We start from the raw sequence: 19,562 nt of genomic DNA on the forward strand, positions 1-19,562 counted from the left end.
GCTGTTTTGCATTTTTGTTAAAGCAGTGTTGCTGTTGTAAAGTTATACAGCTACAGTTGTGTTGCTGGGTTTTAAAGCAGGTTTGATTTTTTATTTTCTTCCTTATCAGTCTGTATTTACAGCAATTGCTCTGTCCACTCTGTTCAAATGTGGATGAATGGTTACACATAGATGTGTCCAGAGCTGTGTGAGATCACTACCATTCTGCTTTTGTGGGGGTGGGTAGGGGTGTTAAATAATTTTTTTTGTTTGTTTGTTTTGTTTTTCCACCATAGGTTTTTAACATTCTAAAAGCTCTTTATTCCCAAGATACTACAAGCTAGTCAGTGTATTCAGCAGGTGTAATGTATTGTAAGTTGCTTCAGAGGTATTGCAAGTATTACATACAACAATAATAAAACAGTGCATTGACATAAAAAAGGAAATTTACTTTTGGTACTTAAGTACTTTTAAAAGCAAGTACATCTCCCTGTTGAAAAAAACAGCATATGCTGGTTAGGTATGTTTTGACGCTGGTTTATGCTGGTCCTTTGCTGGTTTAAGCTGGTCCTTTGCTGGTTTATGCTGGTCCTTTTGCTGGTTTATGCTGGTCCTTTGCCACCACATGACCAGCATAAACCAGCAAAAAGACCAGAAAAGGACCAGCATAAACCAGCAAAGGACCAGCATAAACCAGCAAAGGACCAGCTTAAACCAGCATCCCAGCGTCAAAACATACCTAACCAGCATATGCTGTTTTTTTCAACAGGGCTGTACTTTTACTTAAGTAAAAATCTGTCTTTACAACTTTTACTTGTAATGGAGTGATATTTGACCAGCAGTATCTGTACTTTCACTTAAGTAATGGAGTTGTGTACTTTGTCCGCCTCTGGTAACAGTATTACACATTTCAGTAAAATGTGTATTGAACGCGGTGTAACATTATTTCCCGTCAATATTACAGTTACAGCGTATAATACTTTTCTTTACTTGCACGATGACGCGCGTTCCCGGACAGGACAGACGTCATCGTGCGCGTTCCCCTTCTCGCGCGCTGGTTAAAAAGAAGGTGGAAAGAGCAAAGGGAAACATGTGAGTGCACTGAAGAGCATGCAACAGACAACTTAGTGCAACTTTTGATCACACGCATCAACCTTTGTGCACCAACGGGATTTAACTTTTGGGAAAGGAGACATACAATTTCTGTATATCCGACCACTTCTTATTTTTTATTATTATTTCTTATTAAAATACAGTATCGTGTCTTTTTTTTCCACTTTAACAACATCATAACCAGCACTTGTCTTAATTTATTATCGCCATTTCTTTATTTTTTTCGTTCTTTTTAAATACCTTTGCTATTAATTAATTTGGACTACTTTATTAGTGAATAGTTGTTTTAATCGAAATTAGTTATTCAATAACAACTTTCTGGACGCGTGGGGACTGTCATACAGCAGTCCTGATTTCTGAGCAGTCGCGTGTTCCGCTTTTGGTTTAATCCCTCTGAAAATGAAGCATTTGAAATTTGTGCTCTTGTTGGCCATCGCGGCCAATTTTTGGGAATGTGGTGATACGAAATTCGGCGAGAAAGGAGAATTAAGTCCAAGGAGGAGGAGATGTTACGATGGAAGTCTGCCGAAACGCCTGAACAAGAAGGAGAGAAAACTGTCACTGGACGGAAGCGACGGAGGGGAGGTTTGTCACAGGCTCTATCCTCGCGTGTCCTGCTGTCCGTCCAGGAGGGCTCCGTATCAGATACTCCATCGGAGAGATGCTCGGGTATGTTCAGGTTTCCTGCAGCCTCAAACTGACCTAGTGATTCTCATGCGTGTTTTGTTATGGCAATTGGTTCATGCATTGATTTCGAGATGTTTGCAGCAGTACGTAGAGGGATAATGGTTGATCTTGTAATGAACATATGGATAAGCAGTATGCGCACTGTGTGTATTGAATGCGTTTTGCATTAAAACGGCAAAGACGCGGAGCAGTGTAAAATAGAACGCGTGGTTTTAAAAGTTGAACTTGTGTTAACTTGACACGGCGTTGTAAAAAAACGTGGCACTGACAGTGATAAACACGGCGAGATTGTGCGCAATGGCTAAAGACGTCGGTCTCGCGCATGTTTACATAGAAAATCAAATAAAAACAGCTCGGACGGAGGTAAGGACGCGTGCAGTGCAGTTCACTGGCGAGCACGAGGCGTATGAATGAAATCGCTTAATTTTCATGCTCTCCTGCAGCAATATTGTGTTTCCGAAATCTGAATCGCACTTAAAAGCTTTATTCCACCAGTTAAACGTTTGTATGTATAGATTAGACATTTTGCGCAACTTTTCACGCTGATGTTTCAATTACAGCATGTGCTTCTCGTAGTGATGGATATAATTTACATAAAACAGATGGGAAACAAATGTCTCTCGATCGGTAATGAATCGCATCTTTCTGAAGCTTTCTATAGACGTGAGAAGATTCATCTAAATAGTTTTATCAATGAACACATTCTGTGCCGAGAAATCGCTCTTTTCTCATGTAAACAACCTCCGCAGATCGACATACGCGGCTGGGTGGCATCGCACGTCGGTTTGTGACAAAAAGCCATATTGCATCATTTAATTTGCTCAAGTCATGCAAATAAGAGCGAGGCTGAATGGAACAAAAAAGAGTCGACATCTCCTCCTCCCCACTACACTGCCCACACACGGAGTCTTTTTGCTTATGGCAAAAGAATAACAACAACACCATTGTGTTTGTTAGTTTCACTAATGGGTGAAGCTGGAGAACATCATTCTCCCCCAGTCCTTGGATCTGTCCAAGTGTTAGTTAATGCCTTTGAGTCCTGCTCCCCACCCCAAACTTACACCAATTCCCAGAGGGCCAAAATGGTTTCACTAAAGCTGTTTAATAAAAGCTTACAGGTTTTGTGGGGAAGCTAGGTTTCATTTGGGGGTTTGTCATTGTCTAGGTTTTCATTTCATTCATGTCAGGTGATTCATTTGTTAAAATGTCTGTTAAATCTTATGGTTGCGGTAACTTCGATCATCAATCGCCTTTTTCTGGCACCTCAGTGAGAACTTCTGAGCTAGCTGCCCTCATTGTTTGTCGCTAAATGACGAGCGATTGTTTTTGAACGAGTTTTTGTGTTTACGTTTGTTCTGTCAGTTTCAGTGACAAAGGATATTGTGTGCCATGATGCATAATCCCAACATCTGCTCAGATTTCACTATATAAACATATCATTCTCATTATTATCTTTTTCATTATCTTTTCATGCCGAACCACGCTATTTCAAAGCATCTAATGTTAACTCATATATGCCACCTATTTTCACTGGCATGTTTCAGTATTTATGTATGGCTTTAAAAGGCTGTGATGTAGACCGTGGTGTGATTTGAAGCAGCTTTGAACAACTTTTGGCATTTTTTTGGAAAACACAAAAAAAGAAAAAACAAAGGTCCTCTTGTTGCTGGTGAGGGTGATGGCAACATTGGAGTCCATCCCAGCAACATATGGGTAGAGTGCATGGTTGAGAGCACACAAATGCTTCTCTCCATGGACCATGTGCCAGTCCATGGCTCACTAAATCAATGGGCAATTTAAAGCAGGAGAGTTGCCACTCACAGACCAGGCTAACACACCAACCACTGCAAGACTGAGAGCGAAGAGAGCTTGAAAATTCACGTTCCAAACTCTCTGGTTCATATGGAGGTGTCAATACATTTTTCGGACACCGTTTGATCTTCCACCCACAAAGATGGTTTTGATTCACTCGAAAGAATCTGGAGAATCAAAATCAAAGAAATCTGTCAAAATGGTTTACTACACAGAGCAGTGGGCTGGGGAGGAGGTGGGCCGTCAATACGCTGTCTGCTGGGTGTGCTGGTCTAATTGACTTGGACATACTGCTAATTTGTTGATACCAGCACGGGAATGATGTGCCCTATCTATAAATTGGTGTTTACACATGGACCTCACACAGAGAGAGGGAGGTTTACTAGACTGCTGCGGCACAGGCACATGTCTGGGGAAGGGAGCAGATTACATTGTTGTTTTATTACAGCTAATTTGTTACATAAATAAGCCTGCTCATTTTCTCGGCCCTAATCTACTGTTTACTTTTGTTTGGTGACTTAAGAAACATTTTGAGTATCCTCATTTCGGTCCGTTAGCTCCAGCATGGGTTCAGCTGCCATGCGAGGTGCAATTTTGGCTTAGCTGTTTGTGAGCTCAAATAAACAAATCAGGAGAAATCAAGTCCACATGGATGTGTGGTGTTTGTTAAGAGAGATGTTTAGAATGTGAATTGCATCCAATTAACGAGAAAACATTCCAAAAATGTGCGTCAAACCACCTAGTTTGACTTTTCTTTTATTATATATACAATATACAATTGTTATATAGGAACAGCTTTGTAGCATGAGTCAAATTTGGATTAGCCATTCAATTAGAACCACAGTTCTAACCTTTGCTGGTTGTTTTTCGCTCCTTAGATCTTCTCAACCAATAACACAGAGTGTTCTAGACTGCTGCAGGAGATTAAGTGCGCCCATTGCTCACCACATGCCCAGATGCTCTTCCACTCGCCCAAACTTGAAAAAGCACCACACAGAGAACAATATCTACCCCACTTATGCCACGACTACTGCCAGGAGTTCTACTACACCTGCCGGGGACACGTACCAGGTAACAAACAAGATCAATGCAAGAGTTTTGCATAAAGAACATTAGTAACTTCATCAGGAACATTCATCTTCTGACACATGTAATGCAATTATTATAAGTCCAGGTGAACAAATTACCTCAGATTAATGCATCAGACCATAAAGTCGCATAGTGGGAGAAAACAAAATATCTCTTGCAGCTCCATCATGGCAAAGTTACTTTGAAACGGAGGGATTCATTCAGCTGATGTTCAAGAAATGCCATTCAGGAACCACTTGTTGCTGTTTCTTTCTTTCTTATTTTTAATTAATTAATTAATTTATTTATTTATTTAAATCTTTGCAATGACTTAAGCATCACAAAAGGCCTTAAATTATTGTTATTATAGAAATATAAATGATAAAAAATGTATATTTAAAATAAACAATAAAACCCCCCAAACAAAGCTCGAAAATCTGTAGCTGTAAATGAATGATTTTATGACCTGTTTCTTCCCTTCGGTCCTTTGGCAAGCGTCTTATTTTATGTCAGAACAGCCTGCCAAGATGTGTTTGGTGTTTATGTGCGTCTGTCTCTGGATATGTGTGTGTGTGCTCGGTCTGACTACGGTCTAGACATGACTGACACTCAAACCTCACACAACACACACACACTTTACAGGATGCAGCAGAAAACGAAGCCTGTTCAAGGCAATGCTCACATAATCAGTTTGTTTTTCCTGGTGGCATCCTACGTTCAATGAAAAGACAAACATTAAGGCCTCTGAAACATAAGGGGGGAAAAACAGATGGGGAGGAGTCCGAAGACCTGAAAAGCTCTAGGCCATTATGAGGTTTGTATTTTCTTCCAAACATGAATGACATCAGGCGCAAACATCCTATAGCTGCTTATTGGGTTGCAACATTTGCTGCATGATGCATTCCATCAGATGGAATGGCATGCAAAAACTGGCCGCCAGACCAAACCTTCTTCCTATCAGCGCAGCCATAACAGATTAGATGAGGGCCAATATGCAAACAGAGAGCAAACGCAAGCCACACGCACATATGCACCCACGGAAATGCAAATAGACAGACAAAAATGAGACACTGTATACATACAGTTTACCTTTCAGTCTTCCTCTACAAAACAGATAAATAAGGGTGTGCTGTCTATTGCGATTCTTTGTAGAGGGAGTAAGCGTATGGGAAAGAGAGAGAGAAAACTGGTAAAGACTGAGAACAGGAGCTGGGGCCAAAAGACTCTACCCCACTCTCCCCCTTCCAAATCAGCATATGTGGTGACGAATGACACATTTATTTTTCTACAAAGGTTGTGTATATGTAAAACTGCTGAAGTGCATCAAGATGTCAAGTACTTTGGGTGGCCACCCAGGTTGCTTTGGAAGATAACCAGATGGAAGTATAACTATAGCGCTGAGGATGTGGAGTCTCTTTCTCTCTGTCCTGTTTTTTTGTAGGCCAGTACAATAAAACTAGAGCATATTGTGGAGGGGCTGAGACTGTAGTTGAGGCCACACAGTGTTTTCGCCATGTTTAGGGAAGTTATAAATTGTTCAAATTAGACAGTCCTTTCAGTTTGTGCGTTTCATTTCTATCCATATTTTTTTAACCATGTTTTTACGACCGTGATTGCACATTGGTTTTCAACAGTAATGAAAGTCCCTTCATATTTTCATGGTGTTTACTTTCAGTCCCCTGAGATTAAGGAAAAACACTTTAGTTCCAAAGTATTGATTTTACAGTTGTTGTCTGTTCAATGTGTTGATCTCATTTGATTTGGTAAAGATTAAACTTTAAATTGGTTTTGTTAAATAAGGTTAGGTTTAATTAAAAAAAAGCATAACACATCTAAAATAGTCAGCAGTTATAGCAGAACTGGATAAAAAAAATCTAATCAAATGAGAGTTTGGAATGTTAAGACTCGACCTGTTGAAGATATTGCCACCAAAAAAATAGTTTTGAGAGGATATATTCACACCTCATATCAGCAGACACTTTTTTGATCCCCATGACCTCATTGATATAATGAAGACATAAACAGGTTCCCACACTTTTGAAAAAAGATTACAAAAGGGGTTTTTGCGATACCATAGAAGAACCATTTTGGGGTTCCCAAAGAACCTTTTTGTGAACAGTTCTTCTTTTCCAAAAGAACCATTTTTTCTTAGTGTAAAGAACATTTTAATAATCTGAAGAGTCCTTTTCTATTACTAGGAAACTTCTGTGCATTGATGTTAAAGGTTCTTCATGGAACCATAGATGTCAAAAAATAACCTTTATTTTTTAAGACCTTTTTTTAAGACCTTTATGACCTAAGTCATGAAAAACCAAGAAAATATCAGGTTATTTTAAAATGTAGTTCTCTAAGCCTTAGAAAAGTCATAGACATATTATGGGCTTTATAAATAATGATTTTATAGTGTATAATATACTTTTTCTACCATATTTTCTAAATTTTTTGAGTGGCTCTTTATTTTGAATTATTCTTTTGAATTAGAATTGGTTGAACTTGTTCATACATTAGTCTGAATGATTCATTAGTAAAAAGGTCTGAATGAAAATGTTTTTCCATCAATATGAAATCTGGACATGGAAAGGATATGGAAAATTCAAAAGTGTGGGAACTGCATACAGATGCTGACCTCTCAGCTACTATTGACAACAGCTCCCAGACCCTTACTGCTCACACCAGCAGGCCCAAGATAACCACTGCGGTTTTTGCGTGGGTGGCATGGTAGTGTGAGTGGAGGTGGTGGTGGTGGGTGTGTGTGTTTGATCTCACTGTTGTGTTTAGATGTTTATGGATATCCTATCATCACCTCTGTTGTTGGTGCTGTTGCTTCCCTCCCACACGCAGCCCCCTTCCTCATGCGGCATTGGGGGCTCACTGGAGATGAAAGGAAGGAGAGGAGTGTGTTTGTGTTTCTATCACTGCTGTATTTGCTCTACTCCTCCCCATGAGAGGGTTTAGCTAAGGTGGTAACCATATCAGTGAGGTTTTTAGGTCACAGGGGCTGCCAAACCAAGTCCTGTTCTCTCTCCTTGTTGTCGTGCTGCTCATTCAGCCAAGACAGTTCCTAGAAACCGACTGTGATTTAATTGCCACACACTTAATTTTCAAAATTTTCATTGTGCATTCCTCAACTCTAGATGTCTGAATTATGGTGAATTTATTTTGGCTTCTACTGGAGAAATAAATTAAGGGTGTTTTCCATGAAAGTAAGCAAGCAAACTTAATCTCTTAAATATAATCAATCAGTTTGGGTGTGTACTTATCATTTATTTGGATTTGACCTGCATGTTTCTGCTGAAAGATATAACAGCGAAGGAGATACAGACTGAGCGTTTGGCATTTTTGGGTTTAATTGAACTCACAAACTTTCCACATACGGACCACACATGTCTGAAGTGGTTTGTAATATCTCACTGGGGTTCAACCATCACATAATTGTAGCACCCAGAAGTGTGTATCAATGTGGCACTGTCAAATATGACCGTTTTTAACAAATGGTTAAAGGTCTGGACCGATATGAATGACCGTGACTTGCACTTGTCAGATATGAGAGGCAAAAACAAATGTCTTGATTTGAGACTCAGTACTTCATAAATGCACCATAGTCAAGATAGGAATTAAGCTTGGCACCGGAATCACCACCAAAACGCCCACACAATAAGCCGTCTGATGGCTGAGGACATACTTGACTCGAGTACAGCTTTGACTGTAGGGGATTCAGTTGGTTTTGGAGGTGATTACATCATCCATGGACCCTGTGTGGTGTCTGTCTCAGGCTGAGACCAGTTGTCTGTCTGTCTGTGTTTTTTAGAACTGTTCCAAGCCGACGTGGATGAGTTCTGCCAGTACTATGGAAGGAAGGACGGAGGCCTGTGCTTTCCAGATTTTCACAGAAAGCAACTGCGCCGAGATTCCAACTACCTGTTAGATGAAAAAATAGAAGTGATTAACAGGTATATTTAATTCAGTTACACACACACATTTTTTTATTTATCTGAAATGTTGCACTGTAGAGAAATAGTTCACCTAAATATAAAAATTCTGTCAATATTTATTTACTCGTGTCATTCCAAATACAAAAGATGAATTTATGAAGAATATCCTGGTCAATCTTTTCAATACAATGAAAGTAAAATGGGGCTGTCAAGCTCCAAAATGCCATACCCCCAACATGACTGGTATATACATATATACAGTGGGTACGGAAAGTATTCAGACCCCCTTCAATTTTTCACTCTTTGTTATATTGCAGCCATTTAGGGGGTCTGAATACTTTCCGTACCCACTGTATATATATATGGATATATATGCCATATATATGGTATATATACCTCGTCTGCTCAGTCATATTACAAAAATTTAAGTCAGTATTCACAAAAATCTTGACAACTGTACTAGCTTTCCTTGGCACTTTAATTAGTGTATATAAGATAAGTAACAATGTCTGATTTCTGAACTAATTATTATTTTGAGTCAGATCTGTTTGATGAATCGGTTGATCTAGTTAACAAAACCAGTCTGAATGATTCATAAATAGTTCTGAATTGTTCTAATTGGTTCTAAGGTTCAGCTCAGACTCCTGTTGCAACAGCCAATAGCAAGGAATATTATCAGTGAATAACGACTTAGTGTGACACAAATTGTACTGTATAACTTCAGAAGACTTGGAATCTAGTGAACAAGTTGTATGAACTACATTTAAGGTACTTTTGCATCCTTTTTGATGCTTGAAAGTTCCAGTTTTCATTCATTGTAACTGCATGGAAAAAAGGTCCAGTCCATTTTTTTTAACATTTGAAATGAAGTTGATTAAATCATATCGGAATTTCCATTTTTTGGGGTGAGCTATTCCCTGTAATGACATTTGCGTGTAACAACGTTCTTCATCAGGCATGAGAGAAGCTTCCTTACCGTCATCTAATGTCCCATGGCCCAGTATGACTGGCCTGCTTTGACTACTAGGTCATCAGGGCAGCCTCAACAAGGTCACTAGAGATAAGACATGCCTAACTAACCTTCCATGTCACAACATTCCTGCATGTACTCATTGACTGGTCCATTGCTCCCCTTTCCAAGCCAGAGCTTTGTGTCCAGAATGAGTTTAGCCAGCTTTAAGAACACAAAGAAAGTGCTTATGTTGCAGGAACTCTGAGCTGTTGGTGACCGCAAGAGGGCTTTGACCATTTGTGACAGGAAGTAGGGATGTCATTTGGGGCTGGCTCTGATAGAATTTAGCTCATAGCTGAATATTCTGTTGATTGATTGATCATATTAGTGTTAGCAAAAGGCTTAAGTATTCACTTTTCACAACTTACAATGATGGATTCATATGTGTACTCAACAAGACCACCTGTAGGACTCCCAAAAACATTGTTTGCCAGCAAGTTCTGTTGTTACTAACTTTCAGCGTTTCCCAAAACCATCCAATATTGCTGAACCAACATAGTTCAAAAGACAGAGGTGCGACCATGTTGCTATTGTTTCAGGAAACAGTCACAACTATAATTTCTCTAAATATACATCATGCTGTGGTAGTTAAGCAGTGAGTTAATTTTCTCTTAGTGACGTGTCATTGTCACCCTCAGCATACTTTCACTTCACTTCGGTTTTTAAACTGATCTGATTTAATGACACATTTCAGTGAAGTGTGCCCTAAGCACCTTTCATTTTAACAGTGATAAATGCCTCGTTTTTGTATGACCTTCGGAGACAAATAATGACGAGCTGTGAATCCACCATGTGTTTTGAGCCCATAGTCATTGTAAATGATCGTCATAATTCTTCATCGGACCACCCATTGCGAAGGGCTTGTAAAGCAGCATATCTGATCTGATGGGCAGAGTCACTGCAAGCACGTCAGACTGACGTTATTCTACAGCTCAGGCACGAGATGTCAGGCATACATTTGCTGCCAGTTCACCCCTATTACATTTATGGAAAATCCCTCCAAAACTGCTTGTTAACAGGAGCACCCACACCGCTGATGCCCTTGTTTTATTTAAGGCATAATGTGAGTTGGCGTATCCCCACATCAAATGTGACTTGTGGTTAATGGAACACTTGTTTCACAGCTTAAAAGCCCCCAACGTCTGACTATGTAAAATGAACTTCTCCTGTGGCGTTTTATTCAGTCTACTCCCAAACCAGTCTGTCAAGCAGAAACGATTCTGCCTTGTTCCTAACTGTAATAAACTTGTTTATAACAATTCAACTTGTACAGTTATACTGTTTACAACAAATAATAGACATTAGACAACAACTTAAAAGCCTGATGTGTAAACTAACCCATCTATTTTTCTAATCTTTCCAATCCTTTCCTACAGAAAACATAAACACAACTGCTACTGCACTCAGGAGATCCTTAGTGGTCTTCGACAGCCTGTTGGCATGGTGCATTGTGGGGATGGATCACAGCGGCTTTTTATTTTTGAGAAGGAAGGCTTTGTCCGTATCCTAACACATGACATGGAGCTCTTGAAAGAGCCTTTTCTGGACATTCATAAGCTGGTACAAAGCGGTATTAAGGTAAGTGATATTTAGCTCTTCCTTGTTGCCATTTTGGTGTTATCAGTTGGCTGGATTGACAATGTTTGTGGTTATTGATTTTTTTTTTTTCATTAAAAAGTATTATACATAAGAAACAAATATAAAATGTATGTTTACAATCATGTGTACTTATATCAGTTTAAGATTCCATTCTCATCAGTGACCTGATTAACTTTTTCAGTTTTTTTTTTTTTTTTTAATTCATAAAAACACTTTCTCGGAAAAACATTGCTGATTTCCTTTGCTTTTGGATACTTTTTATTCTGAGATACATAAAAATTGCTGCCTGTGAATAGAGCTGAATTTCTAAAATGGTATAAAGTCGGCATGAAATGAAAATTCACCCTGTCTGTTTTGCAAATACATGTTATAAATCATATTGTAAACAATTGATTATACGTTTAATTATAATTTTTTTTACCTCATATTGACATATTGACAATAATTTAGCCTGTTTAAATATAATAATTTGTTTCACTCTGATGTATGTCATATTAAAGACCAAGACAAATGCCATGTCAGCTAATGCAACTAAACCACAATTGAAAGTGCACCTTTGAACATATTATACAGTGCAATTAATTTGTCAGGAGATTGTTTATTCTGAATCACATCCCAGTGGATTAATACATACCTCTAATACATTTTTTCAAGTATTTTTCTTGAGCATGCTAATAATGGTGAATTTTAGCTAAGACTTTTTACTCCCGACATTGTTGGCATATCTGCCTCTGAAAAGGAACTAGCTCCTATTTGATATTCATGCAGCCTGACCTCCCACCATCAGAAAAGTCTGTCTCGCATAAATCAGGAAACCTCACTGAAACCTGAAAGATCTGTTGTTCATCATTTTGGTTTGGCACCTTCTCAGACGAAGCCGAGGTGGGAGAAATGAAGCACCCTAACAGAATAGAATCTTTAAGGAGCACAATAACAACTTCTATGGATTTATTTCCATTTTTCCTCTCCTCCCACCACAAATCAAAACCTGAATGGAGGGTGATGGAGGGTATTATTATACAAATGTATTCTGTATGTGGGCTTCTATGTGTGTGGTTTGCTTGCTGTCAACCTGACTGCCAGCAGAGGAAACTGTGTGTTTGATTGTTGAGGATCAGTGAGAAAGGCTGAAATGTTGCGTTCGCTTACATGCATGTCTGTCAGTAGTAGTTATGGCGTGTGTCACAACAGATGTTTATCTGCCCCTACAAGAACTGAAGCATTCTGTAATTTGAGAAGATTTTGTTTAGGAAGTGTCCGGAGATGTAGGAAGAAACCTGCTTTTTGACAGGAAGTTTATGTATATCGCATACCTCCCGTTGCTTCACTTATAAAAGGAGAAAGAGCAATTATGGAGTCAACATGCAACAGTCCCACAGGAAAGACCCCCAATGTGCCTTATCGTCATTAAACATAATTGGTTGTTGATAAAGCAATCATTATGACAATTAGAGTAAGCTCAAGCCCCGGCAGTCCCCAAGAGTGCTATTCTGTCAAGTTTAGCCGTTATCATTCCGAGTCGGCTGTGTTTACTTGGAGCATCAACAGGACATGTGGCCTTTGTGCCCATGGAAGGCCTGGCGACCCACTGGGACCCGACTTGGGCATGAAGGGGGATGATAGTGTTTAATTATGACTTTGATTCTAATGTTCTGTATCTCCTTCAAGCCCAATCCCCTTACTTCCAGTTAAGCCAAACTGCTTGGAAACAATGCTCTGTCTACTTGAGGGAGTCTCCCAGAGCACCGTGGGTGTTCTCTGATGAAACCGTATCTCTTCAGTCACTCACACATGCACACACACACACTGTGTGACATTATCAAATATTCTGTGTCACGTGTGCTTCTACAATTACTGACAGAAGTTTTGTTCTGAAATGCAAAGACACGCTCTCCTCCGTCTACTGATCATCTCCCCTCACCCTCATCCTTACCACCTTTATAAAATGTTTTTTTTTTCTCATCACAGGTGGGTCAATGACGTTGTCCAGATGTATTAATTTTATTAAAAAATGTGATAAAATAAATGCATATAATGACTTAAATACACCTCTTTTATGATGGCATGGTTTTAATTTCTGAATTAAAATTCATTTTGATATCTTTTGGGGGGCATAACGTCAAAATGTCCTAATATAATAAACAGAAAACATTTTAATTGGGCTTTAATGATTGTTATTACATTAATGATTATTATTACATTATTTAAAAACAAAACTTTTTAACAGACTTTTAAACAGAAGGATGCCTGCAGACGCTCATGACTGTGTCAAGGTCAATCAATCTCTTAAAATATTAGATAATTTGACCTTTTTAGATATTTATAAATTAATAAGTAATGACATTAAAAGATACAAACTATAAAAAAACTCACATACATTGAAAATGCTATGACCTTTTACTTGATGGTTACACCACATTACATTTTTAGAGTCATTCAAATGTTTCATAAATTAAACATTTTTAAAACCATATGAAACCAACAAAGAGCACATTCCTTAGAACTTGGTAATTTGTTTTAAGCTAGATTTTTTAAAGATTTTTTTTCTTCTTTTCTTTATCATAGACACTCTTGTCTGTTACTGACTCAATTTAGATCTTCCAAAGAAAGTGTCAAAGATCAAACACCTCATGCCTTATTGGTTTTGACACATCAGAGAAGGATGGTCATTTTGGCTTCTGCTGCATAGATCCAGCAAGGTGGATTGCGCTGGCTAGTGTGGAAGCATGTTGTAGGACTGTGGTCCTATTTGATTTATTGCAAACTACTTTATTACACTCTCACATCTGTGGCTGTTCTTCAAGCACAACCCTGCACCAGTCTGACTACCATGTATTGGTTTCAACAAAGTAAGAGTGCTATCAACGGAGGTGCTTAAATAGTTAACTTCCGGTTATCTATTTTGGGATGTCTTGTAAACTAGTTGCCGTGTTCCAGATGCCGAAAAAAAAAAGAGTCATACAGTGACAAGCAAAATCCTGAAGCGTAGTATTTCAGCGCCCTAAAGTGTTTATCTTCTAAACTATTTGTGTGAAAGAGCCCTGATTTACTTCATGTTGATGTGATAGGTACACAAGTATGGTACTGCTTTGTTGTTGTCCTTGCTAGACGTAGTGAAGAAGACATCTGCACGCAATGTGAGCAGAGTTCCATTGTGGTGTATCAACTAACTCAAGGGGTCCAGCTGCAAAAAACTATTTCTTGCCGAAGCAAATAGATCACAGCATGTTGCGCACTCTGTCACTTGACACGCACAGCTGTTGAGCTCTTTCAGCTAGACGAGCAGGAGGGCTCTCGACTCTGTCAAAAAATAAGTATCCTAGCTTTGACAAATGGACCTTTTCCTCTCTCGTCCTTTGACTCTTTGATCAGTTCTCTTTGAGAAACGGCCTCTGCTTAGCTGTCATCTCACATAGCTTCCTCTGAGTTCCTGGCCAAGGTTTTGACTTTTCGAGGACCCCCGAGACAGGATGAGCACCTGTGATGGAGCCATTCAGAAGATTTGTGGATTGCTCCAGAGAGCTGCTGCTGTAATAAGTGAATGTTATCCTACGATTCGATCTGCTCTTTTCACCGCTTGAAAGTGAGCGATCCTCACTCCAGCGCTGTCACAGGATTAATGTGTGTTAACAGGTGGAGGAGGGGGGTTTACTTGGGTCTTGGGATTCATTGTGTTGAACTAAATAGAACTCTGAATTAGTGTGAGCATTTCAGATTGCCTTTGAGGTAGGCACGCATTGTTTTTCTCCAATCAGCTCGGGTGGAATGCCTCTTTATGTAGGATTGCCTGAGCCAATAAGGATCAAAAGGTGCTCAGAAACAATGTGCAAGCCAGGCCATGCATCAAGCCCTGAAAGGCAAGCAGCTGCCGTTGGGGCGGACGGGGATTCCTGGAGGGGGGGCGGTAGTGCTCCCTGTTCCTGTCTACGAATATATCTGACCCTGATGTATTCTCACATGCATTCTTTACGAGAAGCTGTTACAACCTAATCTTCGTACTGTCAAAGCAACAGGCAATGCACAGAATGCCAACAATAACATCGCGTAGAACCTCTGACCATGACATTTTGAAGCCACATTTCAGAGCTGAATTGTTCCTACTGACTTCAGCATGCTGCAAGGTTACCCTGATGAAATGTTTAAGAAAAGTTCTTGTGGCTGCTACAGTGGAACAATATGTATCAGTGTTGCAACTAAGCAGAGGCTTATACACGTAGCCCTACATATGCTATGATGGATGGAGGGAGAATATCATAAAGTTTGTCTTCTCTTAATTAAGTTTTTGGTAGCACCCAGAGGAATGGGCCTGGAAAAGTTTTTTTTGTGCCTACTTGTTGAAGGAACGATCATTAGCAAAAGCTAATATTTCAGCTAATTTTGTTCTTTGGTGGTCCCTGGATTGAAATCATACAACTCTCTGGAATTCTCAACTTGACCTGCTCCCTCTGTGTTTGTTTTGGAATTCAGGTCAGTGCATCAGGAGTCCAACATGTTGAGAGGGCATTTCGGGAAAAGGAAGAACTTTTCATTCGAAAAAGCAGAGCATGGATAAATTATATCAACCTGCTGTTAACTCAACCCAACCTCGTTTTGTGTTTGACTAATGTAGAACAGATATTTAATGGGAACCACAAAGTTTTGCTTGTGATTTCACTCTTTGTGGTCTACTAAAGAGTCCTCCTGAGTGTTATTATTCATGTTCCTAGAGATCCAATTCGAATTCCTCCGGAGCATTCCAGAGATGGAGCGCTAGCACTTGAAGCCTATTCGAATTAGATTACTTCAGCACAGCCCAACAGAGTCCCTCTGACCAATTTATGATCTGTATGTTTCGGCGTGTACTGTGAGCTGAACCACACCGTTAACTTGAGCAATCCACAGAAGACCTCTCTTTACTGAATTCCTGTGAGAAATCTGAAAGGAATGCCGCAGAGATGGCACAGACAGCTAATTTCATGAAAACTCAATTTGTTTGCTTATTCGACAGCCAATATCACTAAATTGTTAGTGTATGTGCTGTAATTAAACTGGTGTTATGGTCTTATCCCAAAGCATTAAATCATAATCGTTTTTCAGGGACTTGCCTCAAACCCATTTGTTCATTCATTGATTCATTCATGAGGCGTGTGCTTAGCAATCTGTTCATTCATTTCATTTGTATTACCAGAAAGAAAACGAAGCCCAACATTATTACTTTCCCCAGGAACTAAAGCGACATAGCTGCTTATTACAACGGGCTATGATGAGTGGACCACCAGAGTAGTGACAACTCGTGTAGTAGCCTCCAGGATGAGAGGTTTTACCTATTACACAAGCAATTTCAATGTTTTCTATCTTGTTGCCAAGACAGTGGGAGTGTTTTTTTTTTTCCTTTTCTGCCCATTCTTTTTCTTGCCTCTCTCAAATTTTGCACGGGTTTAAAAATAAAAAAGAGAGAGAGGGGGGAGGGGAGGGGGGGCTAAAGGAATCTTGGACTTTTGTGCTCTCTATGAACTGCAAACGAGCTAATGAATTGTTTCAGCCACTCGGCACTGCATTCATGGATATCCCCCAAAGATTACACACACAAATCACTTGCACAATGGAGGCCGCAAGGAGGGCCTGGGCATCCCAGAGGAGCCTGGCCCCAAATACAAGTGCCTATAACCAAGACGGGGTTCAAGGAGAGGGGAGGTAAGAATAAAAAAGCAAGGGGGCAAGAGGGCATGGGGTAACTGGCCCCCATATGGAGAGAGACCGAGATGGAGAAAGACCAAAGAAATAAAAAGGAGAGAGAGAGGGAGGCCCGGCTTTAGCTTTTTGCAGCCCAGCCCAAGCTAAAAAAAAGAGACATAATTAACTTCTGGATTCTCTGTGTACCCCATCTGACTTTCAGGGAGGAGATGAAAGGGGCTTGCTAAGCCTTGCATTCCACCCCAATTATAAGAAAAATGGAAAGCTCTACGTCTCCTACACGACCAACCAAGAGCGCTGGGCTATCGGACCACACGACCACATTCTTCGTGTAGTCGAGTACACTGTGTCCAGGTAATGAGAAACCAGTCAAAACCTGACCAAGCATAGGGGCTACTAACCAGAGCCGTAACCATCATAGACAATGGGGGGATGTGTCCTTCCTCATATTCAGATATTGTCAAACTGTCCGCCTTGATATTCCAAAAAGCAAAACAAAAAAGGGGAAAATTTTTTGTTAGAGACAAAACCCTGCCCTACCCCAATGTCAATATGTGGTTACGGCCTTGGATCAAACACTTTACACATGGACGTGTATGCGTAATGTTTGTTTTCCATGCGGTTTTGGATAAATCATGAGAAGCTGAGCTCCTCATGAAATGCTTTCACTGACAGTGATGAATGTTTTATAGAGATATGTAATCACAACATATAATTATCACGAAGGCTGACATCCATTCTGATTGTGTTCAGTTCCCCAGCTGCAATGCAAAACACCCAGCATTAACAAAACGAGCTGAAGTATACATTTTGTAAATTAACCTTTCAAATGCCAAACTTGCCAGTGTCATCTGTTTGGTAGTGATAATCAGACCTAGACAGTGTCTGTTGACCCCTTTTTTTTTGTTTGTTTGTTTGTTTGTTTTTTTGCATTTTCTGTGCTGATTTTTAGGGAATAATCTCTTGTAATTAAAAATTTTGTTTTAAACATTTTAAAAATGTTTAAACTATTAAATTGATAAATATATTTTGAAATAATCATATATATATATATATATATATATATATATATATATATATTCAATTTTGTATTTAAATATATTAAGTGTTCTATTTTCTACGCTGAGACAGAGCATCCCTGTGACCCTACAGGATTTTGTTTTTTTAACCCTAGTGGTTTGGAAAAGCGATGGATTGATTAATTTAGTTTTATATTTAAATATGTTTTAATATTTGGTTTTAGGAAAAACCCAAACCAGGTGGATACAAGGACTACTCAGGTTTTAATGGAAGTAGCTGAGCTCCACCGAAAGCATTTGGGAGGGCAGCTCCTCTTTGGCCCTGATGGGCTTCTGCACATCTTTTTAGGTGATGGCATGATCACTTTGGATGATATGGAGGAGATGGATGGTCTGAGGTAAGTATTAAATGCGTATAGCTATAATGAATCAGGCACTATTGATGAGTCAAGCTATATAATAGTGATATCTGAATTGTTTTAGATATTTTCAATAGTGTTCTTCTGCCGTAGTGATTTCACAGGATCTGTCCTTCGGGTGGATGTGGACACAGATTGGTGTAGTACTCCTTACTCTATACCCAGAAACAACCCCTATTTCAACAGCACAAATCAGCCCCCTGAAATCTTTGCCCATGGACTGCATGATCCAGGGAGGTAAGGTCAAACAGTTTACTGAATTTTGAAATTTGGGAGTTTGTCCTCCGTAACAGCTGGTCTATGAATTATTTCCATTATATGTTGGAATATGGATGTTGGAATTTGCACCTGTACATCAGTGAGGTCAAGCACTGATGTTTTGCGATGGGGTCTGGTTTGAAATCGTCATTCCAGTTCATTGGGATTCAGGTCTGGGTTTTGTGCAGGCTAGTCAAGTTCTTCTACACCAGATGCAGTAAATCATTTCTTTATGGACCTCACTTTGGAAAAGGGCCCACCCAAACCATTACCATAAATGTGGAAGCACACAATTTCACAAGAATGTAACTGTATGCCGTAGTATTAGGATTTGTCTGGAATTAAGGGACGTTTGCGATCTTGGCTGTTAAAATTAGAACTGCATGCCAACACATATACACTGAAAAAAATGTTTCATTCATCCAATTAAAAAAATTTAGGGTAATGATTCACATCTATATTTTTTAACTTGAGCCAATGAAAAATAAATAACTTGCATTATTTTCTATGTCTATGAAAACTGTTTTATAAAACCTGGCACAAAGTATATTTTTCTTGTTGAAGAAAGTCAATTAATTTAAATTTGATTAAACAAAAAAAATATAGATTTAATCAAAACAAAAATTCTCATTTAAGAAATTTATTTTTATAGTTTTCATAGACATAGAAAATATTGTTTAGGGCAAGTTATATATTTTTCATTGGCTCAAGTTAAAAAATATAGATGTGAATCATTACCCTAAATTTTTTTAATTGGATGAATGAATTTTTTTTTTTTTTTTAATTTTCAAGTTAAATCTATATCAGTTGTTTTATTTTTCCAATTTGTTAAACTAGAAAATAAAGAAAAAAGCAAACAAATAAAGGAACATTCATGCAATTTTCTGTTTTATTTTAATTCAGTTCCAAATGTTAATTTAAAAACACAACAAAACATGATTTTTTTATCTGAAAACATTTCCCCATAAAACATGAAAAAACTAGTTTAACA

The 19,562-nt window shown here is 38.9% G+C and overlaps 1 protein-coding gene across 1 annotated transcript in view; it reads left to right on the top strand.

Moving 5' to 3' along the window:
* Positions 1-1,070: 1,070 nt before the first annotated feature.
* LOC107654904 (hedgehog-interacting protein-like) overlaps positions 1,071-19,562 on the top strand; it is a 44,649-nt gene continuing 26,157 nt past the window's right edge. The window contains exons 1-7 of the mRNA XM_016442223.1: positions 1,071-1,761; positions 4,470-4,662; positions 8,468-8,609; positions 10,980-11,181; positions 17,078-17,229; positions 18,119-18,292; positions 18,407-18,550. Of these exons, the coding sequence (XP_016297709.1) occupies positions 1,492-1,761; positions 4,470-4,662; positions 8,468-8,609; positions 10,980-11,181; positions 17,078-17,229; positions 18,119-18,292; positions 18,407-18,550 (1,277 nt within the window). The 5' untranslated portion in view covers positions 1,071-1,491. The remainder of the gene's footprint in view (positions 1,762-4,469; positions 4,663-8,467; positions 8,610-10,979; positions 11,182-17,077; positions 17,230-18,118; positions 18,293-18,406; positions 18,551-19,562) is intronic.

This window comes from Sinocyclocheilus anshuiensis, unplaced genomic scaffold (genome assembly GCF_001515605.1).
Source record: "Sinocyclocheilus anshuiensis isolate Anshui unplaced genomic scaffold, SAMN03320099.WGS_v1.1 scaffold1231, whole genome shotgun sequence".
NCBI classification, from domain to species: domain Eukaryota; kingdom Metazoa; phylum Chordata; class Actinopteri; order Cypriniformes; family Cyprinidae; genus Sinocyclocheilus; species Sinocyclocheilus anshuiensis.